This window comes from Antechinus flavipes, chromosome 4 (genome assembly GCF_016432865.1).
Source record: "Antechinus flavipes isolate AdamAnt ecotype Samford, QLD, Australia chromosome 4, AdamAnt_v2, whole genome shotgun sequence".
NCBI lineage: Eukaryota > Metazoa > Chordata > Mammalia > Dasyuromorphia > Dasyuridae > Antechinus > Antechinus flavipes.
This window is the reverse complement of record NC_067401.1, coordinates 196,536,440-196,558,500: the sequence shown is the minus strand read 5'-3', so window position 1 is coordinate 196,558,500 and position 22,061 is coordinate 196,536,440. Positions and strand designations below refer to the sequence as shown.

The window sequence follows — 22,061 nt, the reverse complement described above, 5'->3', positions numbered from 1 at the left end:
GCCTGGGGGGGATCCACCCTCAGTGGGACCGCAGGTGACCGTGGGATGGGCCCCGACCCGGCCTCTCCTCCCCCTCTGGTCCCTGGACGTGATTAGTGACCCCGGCCCCGTCACTCACCGCCCTCGCTCTGGTTGTAGTAGCCGCGCAGGGTCTGCAGGCCCACTCGGGAAATCTGTGCATTCCCCTTACTGATCTGCGTCTCCCGCTCCCAGTAGTCCGGGTCCACATTCTGCACCTTCTCTATCCACGGCGCCCGCGGCTCCATCCTCTGACTCGCGCTGTCGCTGTCGAAGCGCACGAACTGCTGATCGTCCACGTAGCCCACGGAGAGGAACCGCGGCTCCCCGAGCCCGGGCCGGGACACGCCGGTGTAGAAATACCTCATGGAGTGAGAGCCTGAGACGTGGGGACGCGGGCCGGGCTCAGGGCAGGGACCCCGTGGGCCCGACCCCGGCTGCCTGGTGTCAGCGGTCAAGCCCGGGGTGTGCCCCCTGACCTCGTCCCGCCCGGGGTGTGCCCCCTGACCTCGTCCCGCCCGGGGTGTGACCCCGGACTCTGAACAACAAATCTGGGGCTGCCTCCTTACCCCCGAAATCCCAGCCCCTCTGCCCCCGCACTGCTGGTGCCCCCCGCCGGCCCGTAGTAGTTCTCAGGCCTTTAGAGCTTTGAGATCAGCACAACCTCTTTCCTGACAACAATACAGTAGGTCCTAGTGGCCCTCGGACTGGGTGTTGTCCCCGGCCCACCAAAGCCCTCTCTTCTGGTCCGGGTCTTGGGTCTCTCACACTTCTAACCCTCGGCCCCCCACTTTGTGTCCTCGCCTGGCCCTTCCTCACCCTCGCCCCAAAATCCTCTGTGAAGTTCTTAAAAAAAAAAAAAAAAAAAAAAACCTGGTTCTCCGTCCTCGCCCTTCCATGCCGGGGTCCCAGGCAGCTCTGCTCCTTAACGCCCCCAGGACTGTCGCACCCTTTCCCCTGGCACCTCTTTCTCAGCGCCCCATGTCCTCACACCCACCTACCAATAACAACCCCCAGCCTACTGAGACCCCGAAACCAGGCCGCCCCCCTGCCAAACCCCAGCTAAGGGACGGCGGGTTACTGGCCCCCTGGTCACACTCTCTTATTCTTTGCTTCCACCTTGACTTCAATTTCTCCTGGGAAACGCACTCGGGCGGGTCTCGGAGCAGCTTTCTGCAGCAACCCCCCATCCCGCCCCCATCTCCCCAGGGACACTGTGTCCGGTCTCCCGGCGGCCGGTGAATACTGTTCCCTACTTACCCGCCCAGGTCTCTGTCAGGGCCAGGGCCCCCAACAAAAAGAGAGAGCGCGCGTAAGAGCCCATGGTGGGCAGGCAGAAAACAAGATCCCTGAAAGCAGTTTACCATCGGCTTATAAAGGGAGGAATCCTCAACTTCTGATTGGCTTCGCTGAGGTTCTGCCATCCAATAGGAAATGGAAGCCACCAAACGTCATCGGGGAATGGGCAGAATGAACAAGCCCAGGTTGGGAGACCAAAAGTGAAACTGACCCGGGGAACCCCCAGCTTCCCAGCCCTCTGCGCTTTCTGCCATTCCCGGAACAGCCTCCCCGCCTCCCATCCTCGCTTCGGGAACACGCGGCGCTTGCGCTCTCAGCCCCAACGGAGAAAAACCAGGTCCCGGCCGCAGCTTCTCCGCGGGGCTTCCAGCCTCCCGCCCCCTCAGCCGGTCCCTCTCCTTCCCCTGGGAGTTAGGAAGGTTCCCCCACAAAACCGAGGGCGTCTGAGCGTTGTAGGAACCTGAGGACGGATTTGGGGAGAGCTGCGTTGTCATTCTAACGACCTCCTTCCCAGCTGTGACTCGGCAACTCTCGTCACCTCCCAGACCTTGTAGAGGCGGGAGCGAGAGACCCAGGAATACAGAAGTCCCGGAAATGGAATTTGGATCCGGGATAGAAGACTTTGTCTCAGCATGGAAAGGACGGGAATCTCTCACAGCGGAGTCGGGAAGATCCGAATTCTAATCCAGGCCTCAGACAGTTACCAGCTGGGTGGCTCTGAGCAAGTCATTTAACCCTGTTTGCTTCATTTTCCTCATGTGTAAAATGAGCTGGAGAAGGAAGCTGTAAACCACTCTTATTTCTCTGATAAAAAAAAAAAAATCCCCAAATGGCGTCACAATAAATCAGACACATTAAAAACAAAAGGGAACAACTTAATTGTTAAAATGGGGAGAGATGAAGGGAAGAGCACAATTTCAGCATAAGGTAAATTCTGAGCTGCCTAAAATGTACAAGGTGTGAATTCCTAGTAAACTTCGTCAGAAACAAAGACTTTGGGCACAATTGGGAGGTTTCCCTTTTTTCTTATCTCAAACTCCAACTAGGAATCCACTGAACTGTATATTTGTAGAGAGCATAAAATTAGCCTTAGAAAGAATCAGTCAGTTTCCTTTATTTAACACATTAGAAAATGGAAGACCAACTAAGTTAACAGATTTTCACAAGATTATAGAGATAGGAAGTAGCAAATTTGAGATATGAACCTACATCCCGTCATTCATGATTCAATCCCCTTTCTACCTTCTTGTTCTAGAGAAAGTCCTGAAATGAAGGGATCCTCTGATGCAGGATACCTTAACCTTCTTGGACAGACAATGGAAGACTTGGGTAATTCCATTTTTGTTAACATTTTCTTCTATTAGATCATTCAAATCAATTATTATTTCTTCTTTTGATCCCAATGGTGAATAAAAATCTCCCCTAACACCCCTTTGTTATTTTCCTTTGTGCTTTCCTTCTCCGTACCACAGCTATCTGACACACCAGTTTTCTAGGGAAAATGGAGAAAGGTTCTTCCATTTCCCCCCATTCTTTGAGTGACACTTCCCCTGTGAAAGTTTAGGAAGAAGGCTCCTCAGCCTTTTACTTCCAGAGCTCCCAACATCTCCTCTCTCTTCCATGTCCTCCTTTATCCCCAAATTCCTATAACCCATAGATCTCATAGCCCTAGTCTTGGTCAGGCCATATCTGGACTATTATGTTCAGTCTGTGGCACCACATTTTAGAAAAGGCCTGGGCAAACTAGAATGTGTTCAGGAGACAGGGACAAGAATGATGAGGGGAATGGTTGAAAGAATTGCAGGTTTTTACCTAGAAGAAAAAATACTGAATGAATAAGATGGTTATTTTTAAATATTTGAAGAAGTTTTTGGAAAATAAATGAGATGATTCCAAGAGGGCACACCTGGGAACTGAATGTACATTGCAGAAATGCAGATTTCACCTAAGGATTCTATCTAGAAGTCTAATGGCATGTCTCTGGAAGAAATAACTCTCCCCTCCTTGGAAGTCCTTGGAGGACTAGATGGTTAAGATACAGAAGAGAGTGTTGTTCAACTAGGTGCTAGAGTAGATGCCTAAGGTACCTTGGAGCACTTAATCTATGATTCTGAATCATGAGGCCTATCAGCATCCATTCCTGCAAGTGAAAATGCCAGTCATGCAAATGCAACAGGGAAGGAAAAAGAAAAAAAAGAATAGATGTAGGTCACAAGCATACATATGTTGTTTACTACAAGTTTTAATATAATGTAAAGTCTGCAGGTTTCCAAATTATAAGTTTTTGTAGATGATATGATGGTATATTTAGAGAACCCCAGAGATTCTACTAAAAAGCTATTAGAAATAACCCACAACTTTATTTATCATTAGTATTTTTATACATCACTAACAAAATCCAACAGCAAGCGATACAAAGAGAAATTCCATTTAAAATAACTGTTGATAGTATAAAATATTTGGGAATCTATCTGCCAAGGGAAAGTCAAGAACTATATGAACAAAACTACAAGACACTTTCTACTCAAATAAAGTCAGATCTAAAAAATTGGAAAAAAAATTAAATACTCTTGAATAAATCGAGCAAATATAATAAAGATGACAATACTACCTAAACTAATCTATCTATTTAGTGTCCCTAGTCAGACTCCCAAGAAACTATTTTAATGACTTAGGAAAAATAACAACAAAATTCATCTGGAAGAACAAAAGGTCAAGAACTTCAAGGGAATTAACGAAAAAAATCAAATGAAGGTGGCCCAGCTGTACCAGATCTAAAATTATATTATAAAGCAGCAGTCACCAAAACCATTTGATATTGGCTAAGAAATAGATTAGTTGATTAGTGGAATAGGTTAGGCTCATAGGACAAAATAGTCAATAACTATAGCAATCTAGTGTTTGACAAACCCAAAGACAACAGCCTTTTGGGATAAGAATTTACTATTTGACAAAAATTGTTGGGAAAATTGAAAATTAGTATGGCAGAAACTAGGCATTGACCCACATTTAACATCATATACCAAGATAAGGTCACAATGGATTCATGATCTAGGCATAAAGAATGAGATTATATTTTATTGTTCTGTAAGAAATGACCAACAGGATGATTTCAGAAAGGCCTGGAGAGACTTACACGAACTGATGCTGAGTGAAATGAGCAGAACCAGGAGATACACTTCAACAACAATATTATATGAGGATCGATTCTAATGGAAGTGGCTCTCCTCAACAATGAGAGAATCCAAATCAGTTCCAATTGATCAGTAATGAACAGAACCAGTGAAAGAACACTGGGAAATGAGTGTGGACCACAACATAGCATTTACACTCTTTCTGTTGTTGTTTGCTTGCACTTTTGTTTTTCTTCTCAGGTTATTTTTAGCTTCTTCCTAAATACGATTTTTCTTGTGCAGCAAGATAACTGTAGAAATATGTATACATATATTATATTTGATATATACTTTAACATATTTAACATGTATGGGACTACCTGCCATCTAGAGGAGGGGGAGAGGGGAAGGAGGGGAAAAATTGGAACAGAAGTTTTTGCAAGGGTCATTGTTGAAAAATTACCCATGCATATATTTTGTCAATAAAAAGCCATTTTTAAAAGTCTCCAGGTTTCAGAATATAGAAGATATGAAATTTAATGCAAAACCTTAAATGTGTTAAGTGGAAGGATTTGGAGGCAATCTAAACATTGTAGGCTCCAGGGACTTTCCAAAGTTAGGTATGGTGCTGCTCAAAAGAAAGCTTCCTGCAAGTGTTGGGAGACAGAGACAGAAAGACAGACAGAGAGACAGAAACAAAAATCTTCAGAAATGAAGGAAAACAGCTTCCTAAGGAAGAAAACCAGGATATTTGTTAATTTGACCCCAGGAAAAGGACTGCAGGGATCAATAAAAAACACACCTAAAAGATTTATCTTGAGATTAAATAAATGATTGCTAGCTTACAGGCAATCAGATTGTTGTTGCCTTCTTGAAAAAGACCATGACATTAGGGCGCTGATGTCATGATATTCAAGTGACTTGGATTTGTAAGGGAGGGTTGTGCAGAGTCACCTGCCTCACTGTCTCCTCCAGAATCATCTGGGTCTAGTTGCCAATTACAGATCAGGATGACTGGAGAAGGCCCTGGATGCTGTAGGAAAACTTAGACTTTTTAAGTTGAGGTATTTAACATGTCTCAGCGAGTAAGGCTAAGAAGCTAACATTTGAGGCAAAGAATGGCCTCTATCACCTAGGCAACTCAATCAATAATTGAGGGAGGGGATGATCCTGAGGGTTTCTGGACAAAATAGAAAAGATTGCTCTTTACATTCACTCTCTAAGTCAATCAGTGTCCAAAAAATGACTAATTGGCAAAGAATGCTCTCTGGTGCCATCTACGGGCATTAGGAGAGTGAAGGGACAGGTTGAGAAGTGTGAAAAATAAAGAGGAGAGGAACTGGAAATTGAGAGGATGCCTCTTGGATAATGGCTGAATAAGTCACAGTATATGAATGGAATGGAAAATTATTGTTCTATAGGAAATGATCAGGAGGATGCTTTCAGAAAAGCCTGGAGAGACTTACATATATTGATGCTAAGTGAAATGAGTAGAATCAAGGGAACATTGTACACGGCAACAACAGGGGTATGTGATGACAAGCTATGATAAACTAGACTCTTTCAAGAATGAGGTGATTCAGGCCAATTCCAATAGACTTGTGATGGAGCCATCTGTATCCAGAAAGGGGACTATGAGGACTGAATGTGGACCACACGTAGGCTTTTCACCTTTTTGTTTTTATTTTCTTGCTTTTTTTCTCATTTTTTCCTTTGTGCTATGATTTTCTTGTGCAGCAATCTAAATATGGAAATATGTTTAGAAGAATTGCACATGTATTTGGATGATTTGCTGTCTGGAAGAGGAGGTAGTGGGAAGGAAGGGTGAAAAATTTGTAACACAAGGTTTTGCAAGGGTGAATGATGAAATATCTTTGAATATGTTTTGAAAATAAAAATCTTATATCAAAAATTAAGAAAGAATAAAAAGGAATGAGTGGATGAAAGACAAATCATAGAAACAATAATTTCATCCAAAAGAATTACAATAATGAGACAACATACCAAAACTTAGGGAATGCAGCCAAAGCAGTTCTTAGAAGAGATTGTGCATCTCTGGATGTTTCATGAATAAAATAGAGAAAAAGAAGATCAATGAATTGGACATGGTATTAAATAAGCCAGAAAAATAACAAATTAAAAACCTCCACTTGAATACCAAATTAGAAATTTTGAAAATCAAAGGAAATATTAATCAAATGGAAAGTAAGAAAATTATTGAATGAATAAACAAAACTAAGAGTTGGTTTTATGAAAACACCAACAAAATAGATAAAGCTTTGGTTAATTTGATTAGAAAAAGGAGAAGGGGCAGCTATGTGGCACAGTGGATAGAGCATCAGCCATGAAGTCAGGAGGACCTAAATTCAAATCTGGCCTCAGACACTTGCCACTTCCTAATTGTGTGACCCTTGGCAAATCACTTAACCCCAATTGCCTCAGAAACAAAAGAAAGAAAAAGGAAAGAAGAAAGCTAAATTACCAGGGTTAAAAATGAAAAGGGTAAACTTACTACCAGTAAAGAGCAAATTAGATCAGTATTTAGGAACTATTTTGTTCAATTGTATGCCAATAAATCTGATAATCCAAGTGAAATGGATGAATACTTACAAAAATATAGATTGCTCAGATTGACAGATGAAGAAATAAATTACTTAAATAGTTGCATTTTAGAAAACAAAATCAAAGAAGATGTTAATAAACTCCCTCACCAAAAACCCTCCAAGCCCAGATGAATTTATAAGTGAATTCTATCAAACATTGAAAGAATAATTAATTCCCATAATATATAAAGTATTTGAAAAAATAGGAAGAGTGCTATCAAATTCCTTTAATGACATAGAAATGGTGTTTATACCTAAAGTAGAAAAGGCCAAAACAGAGAAAAAATATGATAGACCAATTTCCCTAATGAATATTGATGCAAAAATTTTAAATAAAATATTAGCAAAGAGATTATAATTATCAGGATAATCTATACCAGGATTTATATTGGGCTGGTTCAATATAGGGAAAAATTAACATTATTGACCATATCAATAATCAAACTAACTGAAATCATATGATTATCTCAATAGATGCAGGAAAAACATTTGACAAAATACAGCACCATTTCTATTTGAAAAAAACACTAGAGAACATAGGAATAAATGGAGTTTTCCTTAAAATGATAAACAGTATCTATCTAAAACCATAAACAAGCATTATATGTAATAGAGAAAAGCTAGAAATCCTATAATATCAGCTGTAAAACAAAGATGCCCATTATCACCACTACTATTCAATATTGTATTGGAAACATTACCTTGAGCAACAAGAGAACAAAAAGAAAGTGAAAGACCAGTATAAGTAATGAGAAAACAGAATTTTCACTCTTTGTAGATAATATGATAGTATATTTAGAAATTCCTAGAGATTCAACTTAAAAAACTACTAGAAACAATTAACTTTAGCAAAGTTGTATGATATAAAATAAACCCACATAAATCATCAGCATTTCTATATGTTACCAACAAAGTCCAACAGTAAGAGACAGAAAGAGAAATCACACTTAAAATAACTAAGTAATAGGAAATATTTAGGAGTCTACCTGCCAAGACAAAGCCAGGAAATATGAACACAATTACAAAATAATTTTCACAAAGTTAGATCTAACCATAATAAAAATAACAATTCTAACTAAATTAATCTACTTATTCAGTACTATATTGAACTGCCAAGAAATTACATTAGAGGGGGTAAAACCAAAATGGTGGAAAAGAGTCACTTTTTTTTCTGAGCTCTCCCCATTTCCCTCAATTAACAGCAAATTCAACCTCTAAACTGCTTTTGGAGTCACAGAACTCACAAATATTTGGAGTGTAGCAAATTTCCAGCAGAAGATAATTTGGAAGATCTCCAGAAAAGGTCTGTTTCAATTGGACACAGAGGGAGGCTGGTTGAGAGCAGGCAGTTGGAGTACAGGCAGCACACCATCCCAGGTCAGTGTGTGCTCTGTTAGCCTGGGAATCTACCTGGAGAAGTCTATAGCAGTGTTGACTACTCTGTCCTGGTTGCAAGTAAATCAGCAGATTAGCTATATGACATCCAGTACAAATATAAAACACAAATAGTGAGCCCCTAAATTGCAGAATTTCACGGGACCTGACCAGGCACACCAGAACCAGAAGTTAATTAGCATTGATCCACACGGTTGCTGTCTCCTGTAGAGGAAGCTTGAACAATCTCCCCTTTGCCCTAAATGAAGACTTCAACCATTTTTTTTAAAAATAAGGGAAAAAATAAAAAAGAACTCTGATCATAGATAGTTTATGGAGAAAGAGAATAGATTTCAAACCTTGAGGATACTAAAAGCAGATTGTCTCCAGATGAAGCTCCCAAAGATGATATAGATATGTGCCCATCTTACAAGACTCTGTTGGAAAAATTCAAAAAGAATCTGAAAAGAGAGCTAGAAGAAAAATGGGAAAGGAAATGAGAATTTTGCAAGAGGATTTGGAAAAGGAAACACAGAAATTATCTGAAGAAAACTCTTTACAAAATAGATCTAGTGAAATGGAAAAGGCATAATAACTACTTAGAAAATAGAGTTGACAAAATGGAAAAAGAAACAAAACTCTCTGAAAAATAGAATTTGTGAAATGGAAAAAGAAAACAACTCCCTAAAAAATAAAATTTGTGAAATGGAAAAAAATTCATAGAACAAAACAACTTCTTTAAAAGTTCAATTGGCCAAATACAAAAAGAACTAAAAAAGTTAACTGAAGAAAATAATTCATTAAAAATTAGAACTGAACAAATGGAAAGGAATGACTCAGTCTAAGGATTATTGGACTTCCTGAAAACCACGAAGGAAAAAAAAGAGCCTAGACATTATATTTCAGAAAATCATCAAGAAAAACTGCCCTGATGTAGAGTCAGAAGTTAAATAGCCTTTGAAAGAATTCACCAGTCACCACCTGAAAGAGACCCCAAAATGAAAACTCCAAGGAATATCATAGCTAAATTTCACAACTATCAGAACAAGGAAAAAATATTGCAAGCAGCCAGGAAAAAAAATTCAAATACCCAGGAGTCACCATCAGGATTACCCAGGACCTAGCAGCTTCCACCTTAAAAGATTGAAGGGCCTGTAATCTGATATTCCTAAAGGAAAAGGAACTTGGAATACAACCAAGAGTAAACTATCCAACTAAATTGAGCATTATCTTTAAGGAAAGAAGATGGACATTCAATAATACAGGTGAAATTCATTGATTTTTGATGAAAAGACAAGAGCTGAACAAAAAATGTGATCTCCAAATATAGAACTCAAGAGAAGCATAAAAAGGTAAAAAGAAAAGAACTCTTGAGAATTGTATCTCTGTTATGGGTATACTTAGAGAGTGCAGATATAATTTGATTTTACTGTGATAATATAAAAAGGAAACTAGAGGGGGAAAAGGATTGTACTAAAAAAAGAAGGAATGGAGGTAAAATAAGGGAAATTACATCTCATGAAGAGGGAAAGAAGACCTTTTATAATTGAGGGATAGAAAGGAGGGCAATGAACATTATGGGAATCTTACTCTCATCAGATTTGGTTCAAAAATATTAGACATATTTGGTTTCACAGAAAAACTTATTTCACTTTATAGGGAATTGGGAGGGGAAAGGGGAGTCTAATAGAAGGGAAAAGAGAAGTAGTAGGGGAAAGGTATAAAAACAGGGGAAGGTTGCTTGAGGGACAAAGTGGTCAGGAGCAAAATACTGGGGAGGAGGAAAAGGGGAAAAGGAAAGAGAAAAGCTTAACTTGGGATAAATAAGATGGTGGGAAATATGTAATTAGTCACTTTAACTGTGAATGTGAATGGGATGAACTCTTCCATAAAACAGAAGCAGATAGACTGGATTAAAAGCCAGAATTCTACAATATGTTGTTTACAAGAAACACATTTAAAGTGGAATTATACATACAGATGTAAGGTAAAGTTCTAGAGCAGAATCTATTATATTTCAGGTGAAGTAAAAAACAAAAAAAAGCAGGGATAGTGATCCTGATTTTAGCTCAGACAAAAGCAAAAATACACCTAATTAAAAGAGATAAAGAAGGGAACTATATCTTGGATACCATAGATAATGAAGTAATATCAATTCTAAACATATATGCATCAAGTGGTATAGCATCTAAATTCCTAAAGGACAAGTTAAGAGAGCTGCAAGAAAAAATAGACAACAAAACTATACTAGTGGGAGATCTCAACCTTGCTCTCTTAAAACTAGATAAATCAAATGACAAAATAAATAAGAAAGAAGTTAAGGGGGTAATTAGAATTTTAGAAAAGTTAGGCGTGATAGATCTTTGGAGAAAATTGAATGGAGACAAAAAGGAATACACTTTTTTTGTCAGTGGTTCATGGAACCTGTGCAAAAATTGACCATATTTTACAGCATAAAAACCTCAAAATCAAATGCAAAAAGGCAGAAATAGTAAATTTATTTTTCAGGTCATGATGCATTAAAAGGCCAAGGAAAAACAGACCAAAAATTAATTGGACACTAAATCTAATCTTTTTTTTGGGGGGGGGAGTTCTTTTTATTATAACTTTTTATTGACAGAACATATGTCTGGGTAATTTTTTACAACATTATCCCTTGCAATCACTTCTGTTCTGACTTTTCCCTTCTCTCCCTCCACCCCCTCCCCTAGATGGCAAGCAGTCTTATACTTGTTAAATATGTTATAGTATATTCTAGATACAACATATGTGTGCAGAACCGAACAGTTCTCTTCTTGCACCTGGAAAATTGGATTCAGAAGATAAAAAAAATAACCTGGGAAGAAAAACAGAAATGCAAATAGTTCACACTCATTTCCCAGTGTTTCTTCTCTGGGTGTAGCTGCTTCTATCAATCATTGATCAATTGGAACTGAGTTAGATTGTCAATTTGTCAAAGATATCCACTTCCATCAGAATACATCTTCACACAGTATCATTGTTGAAGTATATAATGATCTCCTGGTTCTGCTCATTTCACTAAGCATCAGTTCATGTAAGTCTCTCCAAGCTTCTCTGTATTCATCCTGCTGGTCATTTCTTACAGAACAATAATATTCCATAACATTCATCTAAATAATCTAATCTTAAAGAATGAATGGGAGAAACAACACATTATAGACACAATAATTTCAGCCAAGAGAATGACAATAATGAGACAACATACCAAAATTTATGGGATTCAGCCAAAGCAGTAATTAGGGGAAATTTTATGTCTCTAAATGCTTATTTGCATGAAATAGAGAAAGAGAAGATCAATGAATTGGGCTTGCAACTAAAAAATCTAGAAAAAGAAAAAATTTAAATCCCCCAATTAAATACCAAAAAGTCATTCCCAGGATAACACATCCCAAACAAGTGGGATTTATACCAGACTGATTCAATATTGGGAAAACTATTAGCATAATTGACTATAACAATAACCAAACTACCAAGAATCATATGATTATTTCAATAGATGCAGAAAAGACATTTGATAAAATCCAACACCCACTCCTAACATAAACACAAGAGAGTATAGGAATACATGGACTTCTCTTTAAAATAATCAGTAGCATCTATTTAAAATCATCAGCAAGAAATCATATGAATTGGGAACAAACTAGAACCATTCTCAATAAGATGTATGGGTGAAACAAGGTTGCTCGCTATCACCATTACTGTTCAATATTGTATTAGAAATGTTAGCTTTCTCAATAAGAGAAGAAAAAGACTATTAAAGGAATTAGAGTAGGTAATGAGAAAATCGTTCTGGAGAGCAATTTGGAACTATGCTCAAAAGGTTATCAAACTGCATACTCTTTGATCCAGCAGGTTTTGTACTGGGCTTATAAACCAAAAAAAAAAGTTAAAGGAGGGAAAGGAACTCACATGTATAAAAATGTTTGTGGCAGTCCTTTTTGTAGTGGCAAGAAACTGGAAACTGAGTGGATGCCCATCAGTTGGAGAATGGCTGAATGAGTTATGGTATATGAAGTGTATGGAATATTATTGTTCTATAAGAAACTATCAGAGAATGATTTTAGAGAAGCCTAGAGAGATTTATATGAACTGATGCTAAGTGAAATGAGCAGAACTAGGAGATCATTGAACACGACAATAGCAAGATTATATGATGATCAATTCTGATGGATGTTGCTCTTCTCAACAACGAGACAATTCAGGTCAGTTCCAATGATCTTGTGATGATAAAGAGTCATTTACACCTTGAGAGAGGACTGTGGGAACTGAGTGTATAATCATAATAGCATTTTCACTTCTTTTATTGTTATTTGCTTGAATTTTATTTTCTTTCTCATTTTTTCCCTTTTTGATCTGATTTTTCTTGTGTAGCCAGATAATTGTATAAATATGTATGCCTATATTGAATTGATACATATTTTAACCATTTTAACATATATTGGATTACTTGCCATCTAGGGAAGAGAGAAAGGGAAGGGGGAAGGGAAATTGCAACACAAAGTTTTGCAAAAGTCAATGGTAAAAAATTATTCTTGCATATGTTTTGAAAATAAAAAGCTTCAATTAAAAAATTAGAAAGCTAGGGAAAATAATAACAAAATTCATCTGGAAGAACAAAAGTTCAAGAATTTCAAGGAAATTAATGGAAAAAATGCAGATATAGGTGGCCTACTTTTACCAGACCTAAAACTATATAATAAAGCAGTGATCATCAAAATCATTTGGTACTGACTAATAAATAGAGTAGTGGATTAGTGGAATAGATCAGGTTCACAAGACACAATAGTTAATGATGATAGTGAATTAGTATTTGATAAGCGCCAAAATCCCAGTTTTGTTCATAAAAACTCACTATTTGACAAAACACAGGAAAATAGTATGGCAGAAATGAGGCATTGACCAACACCTAACAACATCCTATATCAAGATAAGGTTGAAATGGCTTCATGATTTAACTATAAAGGGTGATATTATAATTAGGAGAACAAGGGATAGTCTACCTTTCAGATATGTGGAGAGAAGAGGCATTTATAGAAGAAATAGAAAACATTATGAAATGCAAAGTGGTTAATTTTTGTTATATTAAATTCACAAGATTTTGTACAAACAAAACCAATGCAGCCAAGATTAGAAGGGAAGCAGAAACCTGGGAACAAGTTTTACCTCCCATTTTTCTGAAAAAGGCTGGAAATTTTAGGAATGTCCACAGCTAAGGGTTTGGAGAGCACATCAGCAAAGAAAACAAGGATATTAGATAGATAAGAAAAGAACCAGAGTTGTGTAGTAACACAGAATTTGAGGAGAGACAGTATGATCACAAGAAGGTGCACCCAAAGTGAAATGCTGTGAAATACTTGAAGAGGATGGAGAATAACAGAAGATCATTGAATCTGGCAAAAGAGAGGTTGTTGGAGAACTTTGAGATAGTTTTCAGGATAGTAGGGACAAAAAACAGATGACAGAGAGTTAAAGAACAGGAGGAAGTGGGAATAATAATGAAGTGGTTTAAGTCATTCTCAAAATCAAAAAATAGGAACTAAATGGAAATGTTCAGGATCATCCACACATGTAATCCAGGTCTCAAGATTGATGAAAGATTGGTGTTGGAAGGGCACAACTGATGCCATAGTTTGGAAAGAAAATATTTTCTTCTTCCTATTTCAATTAAAAAACTTATATGATTCTGAGTGTAGGGGAAGGAGAGAGAGATAGAGAGACAGAGAGACAGAGACAGACAGAGAGAGAGAGAGTTAGAGAAAGAGAAAGAGAAAGAGAGCGAGAGCGAGAGCTAGAGCCAGAGAGAGAGAGAGAGAGAGAGAGAGAGAGAGAGAGAGAGAGAGAGAGAGAGAGAGAGAGAGAACACTTTAGAAGACAGAAGGCAGACATATAGGGGAAAGCCAGTACTTGTCTGATTTATTCCACCCTACATAACTTCTCTGGTTTCTATTTTCTATCAGCTCCATTAAATTGATCTACTCCCCATTCACTGTAAATGAGCATCTTTTATATAATTAGCATTTGGTAGAAACAATTTGATATGTTTGGGACATCCCTTCTTCTATAAAGAGCAGTGAGTAATAAAATTGTATGAATCTAAGAATAATTTTTACTTCATTAAAAATATGCAGGAGAAACTATATTTTAGTTTTGAACCCTTTCTCCAAGAAGAGCAGAGAAGCCAGCTTCAGTGGCCATTCTCCTTTCCCCCTCTAGGTAAGCATCGAGTAACTCTTTTTTTTTTTTTTTAAATTTTTTATTTAATAATTACATTATATTGACACTCGTTTCTGTTCCGATTTTTTTTCCCCCTCCCTCCCTCCACCCCCTCCCCTAGATGGCAAGCAGTCCTTTATATGTTGGATATGTTGCAGTATATCCTAGATACAATATATGTTTGCAGAACCGAACAGTTCTCTTGTTGCATAGGGAGAATTGGATTCAGAAGGTATAAATAATCCGGGAAGAAAAACAAAAATGCAGATAGTTCACATTCGTTTCCCAGTGTTCTTTCTTTGGGTGTAGCTGCTTTTGTCCGTCATTTATCAATTGAAACTCAGGTCTCTTTGTCAAAGAAATCCACTTCCATCAAAATATGTCCTCATACAATATCGTTGTCGAAGTGTATAATGATCTCCTGGTTCTGCTCATTTCACTTAGCATCAGTTCATGTAAGTCTCGCCAGTCCTCTCTGTATTCATCCTGCTGGTCATTTCTTACAGAACAATAATATTCCATAACATTCATATACCACAATTTACCCAGCCATTCTCCAATTGATGGGCACCCATTCATTTTCCAGTTTCTAGCCACTACAAACAGGGCAGCTACAAACATTTTGGCACATACAGGTCCCTTTCCCTTCTTTAGTATTTCTTTGGGATATAAGCCCAATAGAAACACTGCTGGATCAAAGGATATGCACAATTTGATAATTTTTTGGGCATAATTCCAGATTGCTCTCCAGAATGGTTGGATTTGTTCACAACTCCACCAACAATGCATCAGTGTCCCAGTTTTCCCGCATCCCCTCCAACATTCATCATTATTTTTTCCTGTCATCTTAGCCAATCTGACAGGTGTGTAGTGGTATCTCAGAGTTGTCTTAATTTGCATTTCTCTGATCAATAATGATTTGGAACACTCTTTCATGTGAGTGGTAATAGTCTCAATTTTATCCTCTGAAAATTGTCTGTTCATATCCTTTGACCATTTATCAATTGGAGAATGGCTTGATTTCTTATAAATTTGAGTCAGTTCTCTATATATTTTGGAAATGAGGCCTTTATCAGAACCTTTAACTGTGAAAATGTTTTCCCAGTTTGCTGCTTCCCTTCTAATCTTGTTTGCATTAGTTTTATTTGTACAAAGGCTTTTTAATTTGAGCATCGAGTAACTCTTGAAGAAGGGTGGAGAAGATTCCAGAATTCACACATACAAATGTATATCTATGTTTACATATGCATATATATGTATTTACACACATGTAGATACTTAAAGTGTTATATGTTGTTTTTATATGTATATGTGTATGTGTGTTTTTTAGGGGGAGGGGGTGTATTCTCGTCATTCTCCATGATTTCCTAATCTTAGCTCTGTTACCGACTGGCTACTGATCCAGCAAAGTGAGTGGTGTTTTCTGGTCTTCACTTTCCTTATCTGAAAAATAAAAATGACACTTGCACTAGCTTAGCCCTCATGGATGGGTGTGAGGAAATGGCTTTATAATCTGTAATGTGCTCTGTGGATACAACATTAAAAACCATTTCACAAGATATGCTAGTCAGTGAGATAGAGAATTGAATTTGGAGTCAATGAGACTTGAATTTAAATGATCCTTCAGACATTAGCTTTGTGGTCCTGGGCCAGACACTTAACCTCTCCAAGCATCAGGGATGAGAAAATTCCAGCACCGCGGGATCTCAGACCGGGCCGGACTGGGCACGAACTTGGGAAGTCTCCGGGTTTAAGGGAAAGCCTGAGTTTCTTTTTCCTAGAATAGGAACCTTCCCTAACAGACCGGTCGGTAACCAGTGACGTTTCAGCCTCTCGGAGTCTCATTGGCTGAGGCCCATGCGGGAGACAAACTCGAAATCAAACAAAAGTTCAGTTAAATCAGAAACGCCCCTTTCTCCCCTTCGGGTTGTCAGCTCCGCCCCCTTTCTCCGCTTCTGCTCCTCAGCTCCGCCCCCTTTCTCCGCTTCTGATCCTCAGCTCCGCCCCCTTTCTCTGCTTCTGATCCTCAGCTCCGCCTCCTTTCTCCGCTTCTGATCCTCAGCTCCGCCCCCTTTCTCCGCTTCTGATCCTCAGCTCCGCCCCCTTTCTCCGCTTCTGATCCTCAGCTCCGCCCCCTTTCTCCGGCTGCTTAAAAAGGACCAAGGAGCGATAACTGCCCGAGAGGGACAGCGAGTGAAGCCTAAAGTCAGGATCTGGGAGATTCAGGAGCCCTGGGTCTGCTTCCCTTTCTGCCCTTACCTGGGCGACTGTGAATCGGCTCCTCTCCTAAGCTTTCTTATCTGTCAGGAACGCATTTTGAGACACTGTAATTATGTTGCAATTATAGCCATATGTGTATATGTTAATACATCGTAATTTTATAATAGACTATTCCATTACATTATCATCCTAATTTTTCAACTATTCCCCAATTGATGGGCTTCTCTTCTATTTCAAGTTCTTGGTACTATTTAAAAAGAGGTTTTGTACAGAAAAATCTTTTCCACTTTGAATTCTTTAAAGTATAAATCAAGGAGGGGTGTAGCTGGTCTAATGATTTTTTTTTTCTAAATCATACTTCCAAATGATGCTCTAGAGTGGCTGCTACAGCCAGCTACATCAGCGGTGCATTCTTGTGCCTACTTTGCAGATCTTCCAACATTTCTCCTTTTCCTTTTCTGTCAACTTTGCCCATTGTGTAGGTGGACAGTGGAACAATGGAGTCACTTTAATTTTTTCTAGTGGGTGTAGTTCCAAATTGCTCTCCAGAATGACTGGATTGTTTCCCAACTCTGCCAAAAATGTATTAGTGTCCTGGTTTTCTCATATTCCCTCCAACATTTATCATTATCTTCTCCTGTTATCCAATCTGAGAGCTGTTATGGGGAACTTCAGGGTTGTCTTAATTTGCATTTCTCTAATCAATAGTGATTTAGGGCACTTTTTTATATGATATAGATGGCTTTAATTTCTCTGTTCATATCCCTTGACCATTTTATCAATTAGGGAATGATTTATTTCTTATAAATTTGAATTCTTATTATATAATTCTCTATATATTTTAGAAAGAGGCCTTTATCAGTACAGATGTCACCTTTATCTTTGGTGCACAATAAGTTTTCTTGTAGATTACAGAAACCCCCTTGAAGCAAGGAGCAGTGATGTGGGACTGGGAAAGGGGACAGTCTGAGGGTCAGAAGTAGTTGCTCATAAACAGGGATGCTCGACAGGGCCTCTTGCCTTGAGCAAGTTGCTGAGTGGCTAGGTTGGCTCTCCTCCCATTGGCTAACCCATGCATAAGCAAAACCCAAGAGCTGCTTTTCTGAATGGTGATTGGGGGTTGCTTACTGTTCATTCACACTTGCAAAAATGTATATCAGCAAGGCTGTACAGCATAATAAACTGGAGCTCTTTTCACACTCTATGAATCTCCCGCCTCATTCATCCCTTCTGAGATCAAAGGGCTCTTATACTTTGAGCTCTCAATTAGAACTTCCACAACAACCAGAAACCTTGATTGTAAAATGTTCTCCCAGCTTTCTGCTTTCCTTCTAATTTTGCTACATTGATTTTCTGCGCAAAAACTTTTTAATTTAATGTAATTTAAAATTATGCGTTTTGCATTTCATAATGTTCTCTAGTTCTGTTCTAGTTCAACAATTAATTTTTTGCCCTGGATCAGCCCATTTTGAAAGCACTAAGCTTGTAGGGTCCCATCTTGAGTTGGCCCCAATAACCTGGAATAAAAACAGCTGAGCTCTAGCAAGACCATTTCTGATCTTCTATTCAGAAGTATGCAGAGCCCAACAAAAATAACATCGAGTTACTTCTCTCTCTCATCTTTATGCTTATCTTTAAAAAAAATAAATGTATTGATTGGCACATTCACACACAGGTATGCAATGATTCAAAACAGAAATAGGAAAGCAACAAAGTCTCTTCAAAGGGATAGTCCTGGGGGTACCTCTTGTCCAAGGCCCCATCATCTCCCAAGATATAATGGCTACTATATAGGATGCCAGTCTAGTGGTACACAGAGCAAGGATTGCCTTGGATCTGAGACCTTGACCCAAACCTAAATCCAACTTCCTATTAAAAAACACACACAGAGACACATACACACACTTTCTCCAGGGACTCAGGCTTCAAGGTGTCGTTGCCCCAGGCGATGACAGAGACCTCTCTGAGCCATGAGCCCAGTGTGGGTCCCCTGCTCCAGCGCCTCCCCTTGCTCCAGCACCAGGATGTGGTCAGCAGCCTGCACCGTCTGCAGCCGATGTGCAATCACCAGCACTGTCCGACCTCCTGCAGCATCTTCTCCTGAAGCTGAGGGTGAGAAAAGTGGCCATTAGAGAAACAAACTCACAAACCTGCAGCCTGCCCCAGCCCTGCTTACTGCACCTAAGATAATAAAGGAAATGTAGCCCCTCAGTGGGTAGGGGATCCCCATGTGCCTTCTGCCCAGCCCCTCGCCCTTTCCTCCTGCTCACAGTCCATGTCCTGGGCACTGGTGGCCAGGATGAGGACACGGGGATTCCTCACAAGGATCAGAGCAATGGCCAGACATTGCTTCTGTCCTGCAGACACCCGGCTTCCCTTTCCCCCACAGCTGTAGAGGCAGAGAATATAGCCTTCCTCAGAGACAGGGTCCTGTGACTATTCTGTGCAAGGGAAAGACTCTTTTGTCCCCAGTCTTTCCTCTGCCATTTCCCCTCAGATCAGACTGAGAGAGTCCTGGGGATGTGTGCACAATGGTGCCATCCAGGGAGAGGTGACATATCACAGGGTCTCCTGGGCAAAAAGCCTGGGGAGCACACGCAAATACTTTCATAGAAATAAGGTGGAGGGAAGAAGGAAACATGGGGAATACCAGCTTTAGAGTTAGTGTACCCAGGGGTACCTGATGACCTCATCACAGATTGGTCACATTCCCTTTCATTTACAAACTCATTGTCCCGGTCATGTAGATCGGTGAAGGTTCCTGTGTCCAGTCCATGTTCCACACTGGCGATGAATCCATCAGCACGGGCTGCGCGGGCAGCGGCCCTCACCGCATCATCCCCACAGCTGTCCAGCCCACAGGTGATGTTGTCTCTCACAGACCCTGAGAACAGCACAGGCTCCTGACCTACCACCGACACCTGTGTGGGAAGGGAGCACCAGGTGAGGCAACCCAGGGCAGGGACCCAAGAAGCCCTTCCCACAGGTCTTCATGAGAAGAAATCTCTTTTTCTCTTCCCCAGTCCTGCCCACCTACTTCTCCCAGTGTTTCCTTCCTCAGCTTCATCTCCCTTTCCTCCTTATCCCTGCTCCCTGTGAATGCAGATGCTAGCACTGGTACTGGAACAAGGGTTCCCCCCAGCAGCCTGTGGACTGATACAGGTTCTGTAGCAATGCAGCCACTGCGCTCTTCCCAGCTCCATTGGGCCCTACTAAGGCTGTCACCTTCCCAGAGTGTAAAGTAAATGTCACTCCCTGAAGGAGAAGGGGAAAGGAGACAATAATCAGTTAGAATAATGGAGGAAGATTTCCTTCCTCATCATGAGGCAATCACCACCTGGTAACTCAGGAAAATCAAGATTAAAAACCAGGTTCAGCCCCACCACGCCTGTCACACAGAAGCAAGCTGAGGGCTACAAAACTGGATTCTGGGTTTCCTCCCAATTTCACACACCTGGAGGACAGGCTTGGTTGGGTGGGTGGGATAAGCAAAGGAAACATCTTGGAATTCCACAAGGCCCTGAAGAGAAGGAGGGGCCAGGGTCCCAGGAGGAGGTAACTGTGGCTCACGGTCCAGGTGTCTGAAAATTTTCTCTGCTGCTCATTGCTCATCATGTCCCCACACATCTACACTAGAATCTAGAAAAAATAAGAGGGTGAAAGGTCAATAGAGTTGAGCCACTGAGATCTAATTTTTCAATATTAGAGTTATAGAGACTCAAAGTCCTTGACATTCTCAGGTGGTTCAATAGTGGAAACTAATGATCTTCAGTGTGGAAAGTCAGTTACAAGACCCCAGTCCTCCAGCAAAGAAGCTTGAGACAATTTCCCCTGTGCCTTAGAAGCAGATTTCAACTTTTTAAAAATGATTTTTAAAAATCCCTGACTATAAAAAGCTATTAGCTTTAAGGGAAGAGAAGAACACACAACTCAGAAGTGAAGCCTCAAAGGGGAATATGAATTCTCAGGCTCAAAAGGTTCTCTTGGAAGACCTCAAAATGGATTTTAACATCAAGTAAAAGAAATAGAAGAAAAATTGGGGAAAAAATGAAAGATATGTGAAAGAAATATGAAAAATATTCAAAAGCTTGGAGGAAAAAAACACAACAGCTTAAAAAGTAGATTTAGCCAAATGAAAAAGAATTAGCCAACAAAGAAAACAGGTTCCTAAAAAATTACAATTAAGCAAATGGAAAAGGAAGTGCAAAAGCTAACTAGGGGAAACAACTCTTTATAATATAGAATTGGGCAAGTGGTAGCTAATGACTCTCTGAGACAATATGAATTAATCAAACAGATTCAAAACTATGAAAAAAAGAAGAAAATGTAAAATACCACATTGGCAAAAAAAAAAAAAAAAAACCTTACCTAGCAAAAAGATCAAAGAGAGATAGTGTCAGAATTATAAAGCATAATCAAAAGGAGGGTTCAGATACCATCTATCAAGAAATTATCAAGGAAAACTTTCCTGATATCCTGGAATCAGAGGGCAAAACAGGTTTTGAAGGAATCCACCAGGTTACCTCAGAGAAAAAATCCCAACATAAAAACTCCAAGGAGCATTACAGCCAAATTACAAAACTACCAAGTCTAAAAAAAAATTAGTGTCAATGTCCAAAAAGAAACAATTCAAATGACAGGAATTCACAATCAGGATTACAATGGACTTACCAGGTAAACATTAAAGGATTGAGATTCACCAAACGTGATATATCAGAAGGCAAAGGAAGAAGGACTATAATCAAAAACCACCTACCTGGTGAAATTAAGCATACTACTCAAAGGGAAAAAATGACCATTGAATGAAATAGAAGGATTTCAAGTTTTCAAAGTGGAAGACCAGAATTGAACAAGAAATATGATTTCCAATATCAAGACACAAGAGAAACTGAAAAAAAGGAAAAGGGAAGAAGAAAATATAAGGGATTCAATGAATCTTGAAGTATTTACATCTCTACATGGGAAGATGATACTTGTGATTCTTAAAAATTATACCACTAATAGTAAAGCTAGAAGAAATATACATAGACAAAGGATATGAGTAAAAGGTGAATTTGAGGAAATGACATAAAAATAATTAAGGGATACAAAAAAGAAGAGCACTGAGTGAATGAAGAAGAGAGTGGTAAAACATATAAATTATTTCACATGAAGAAGAGCCAATGACCTATTAAAATGAGGGGATGACAGGAGAGTGGGT

At 39.4% G+C, this 22,061-nt stretch overlaps 2 protein-coding genes and 1 long non-coding RNA gene across 10 annotated transcripts in view; 1 reads left to right on the top strand and 2 right to left on the bottom strand.

The window, feature by feature from the left end:
* Positions 1–1,376, bottom strand: part of LOC127561629 (class I histocompatibility antigen, Gogo-B*0201 alpha chain-like) — a 75,438-nt gene extending 74,062 nt beyond the window's left edge. For 5 of the 6 annotated variants that reach the window (XR_007953495.1, XM_051996817.1, XM_051996820.1 and 2 more), the window contains exons 1-2: positions 1,279–1,376; positions 119–397 (exon numbers count right to left, since the gene is read on the bottom strand). Coding sequence is in view for 5 of the 6 variants with exons in the window: in XM_051996817.1 (XP_051852777.1) it covers positions 119–397; positions 1,279–1,342 (343 nt within the window). In the remaining variant the exon portion in view is untranslated. Of the gene's footprint in view, positions 1–118; positions 398–891; positions 1,016–1,278 lie in introns of those variants that run through there. The other variant, XM_051996821.1, reaches the window with a different exon arrangement.
* The window catches only part of TAP2 (transporter 2, ATP binding cassette subfamily B member), a 116,580-nt gene that overhangs the window by 19,869 nt on the left and 74,650 nt on the right, over positions 1–22,061 (bottom strand). The window contains exon 13 of one of the 3 annotated variants that reach the window (XM_051996798.1): positions 18,864–18,943. The exons of the other annotated variants lie outside the window; for them this stretch is intronic. Coding sequence (XP_051852758.1) covers positions 18,864–18,943 — 80 coding nt within the window. The remainder of the gene's footprint in view (positions 1–18,863; positions 18,944–22,061) is intronic. 3 annotated transcript variants of the gene reach the window in all.
* Positions 1–22,061, top strand: part of LOC127561644 (uncharacterized) — a 142,177-nt gene that overhangs the window by 69,343 nt on the left and 50,773 nt on the right. The gene's annotated exons all lie outside the window — the stretch shown is intronic.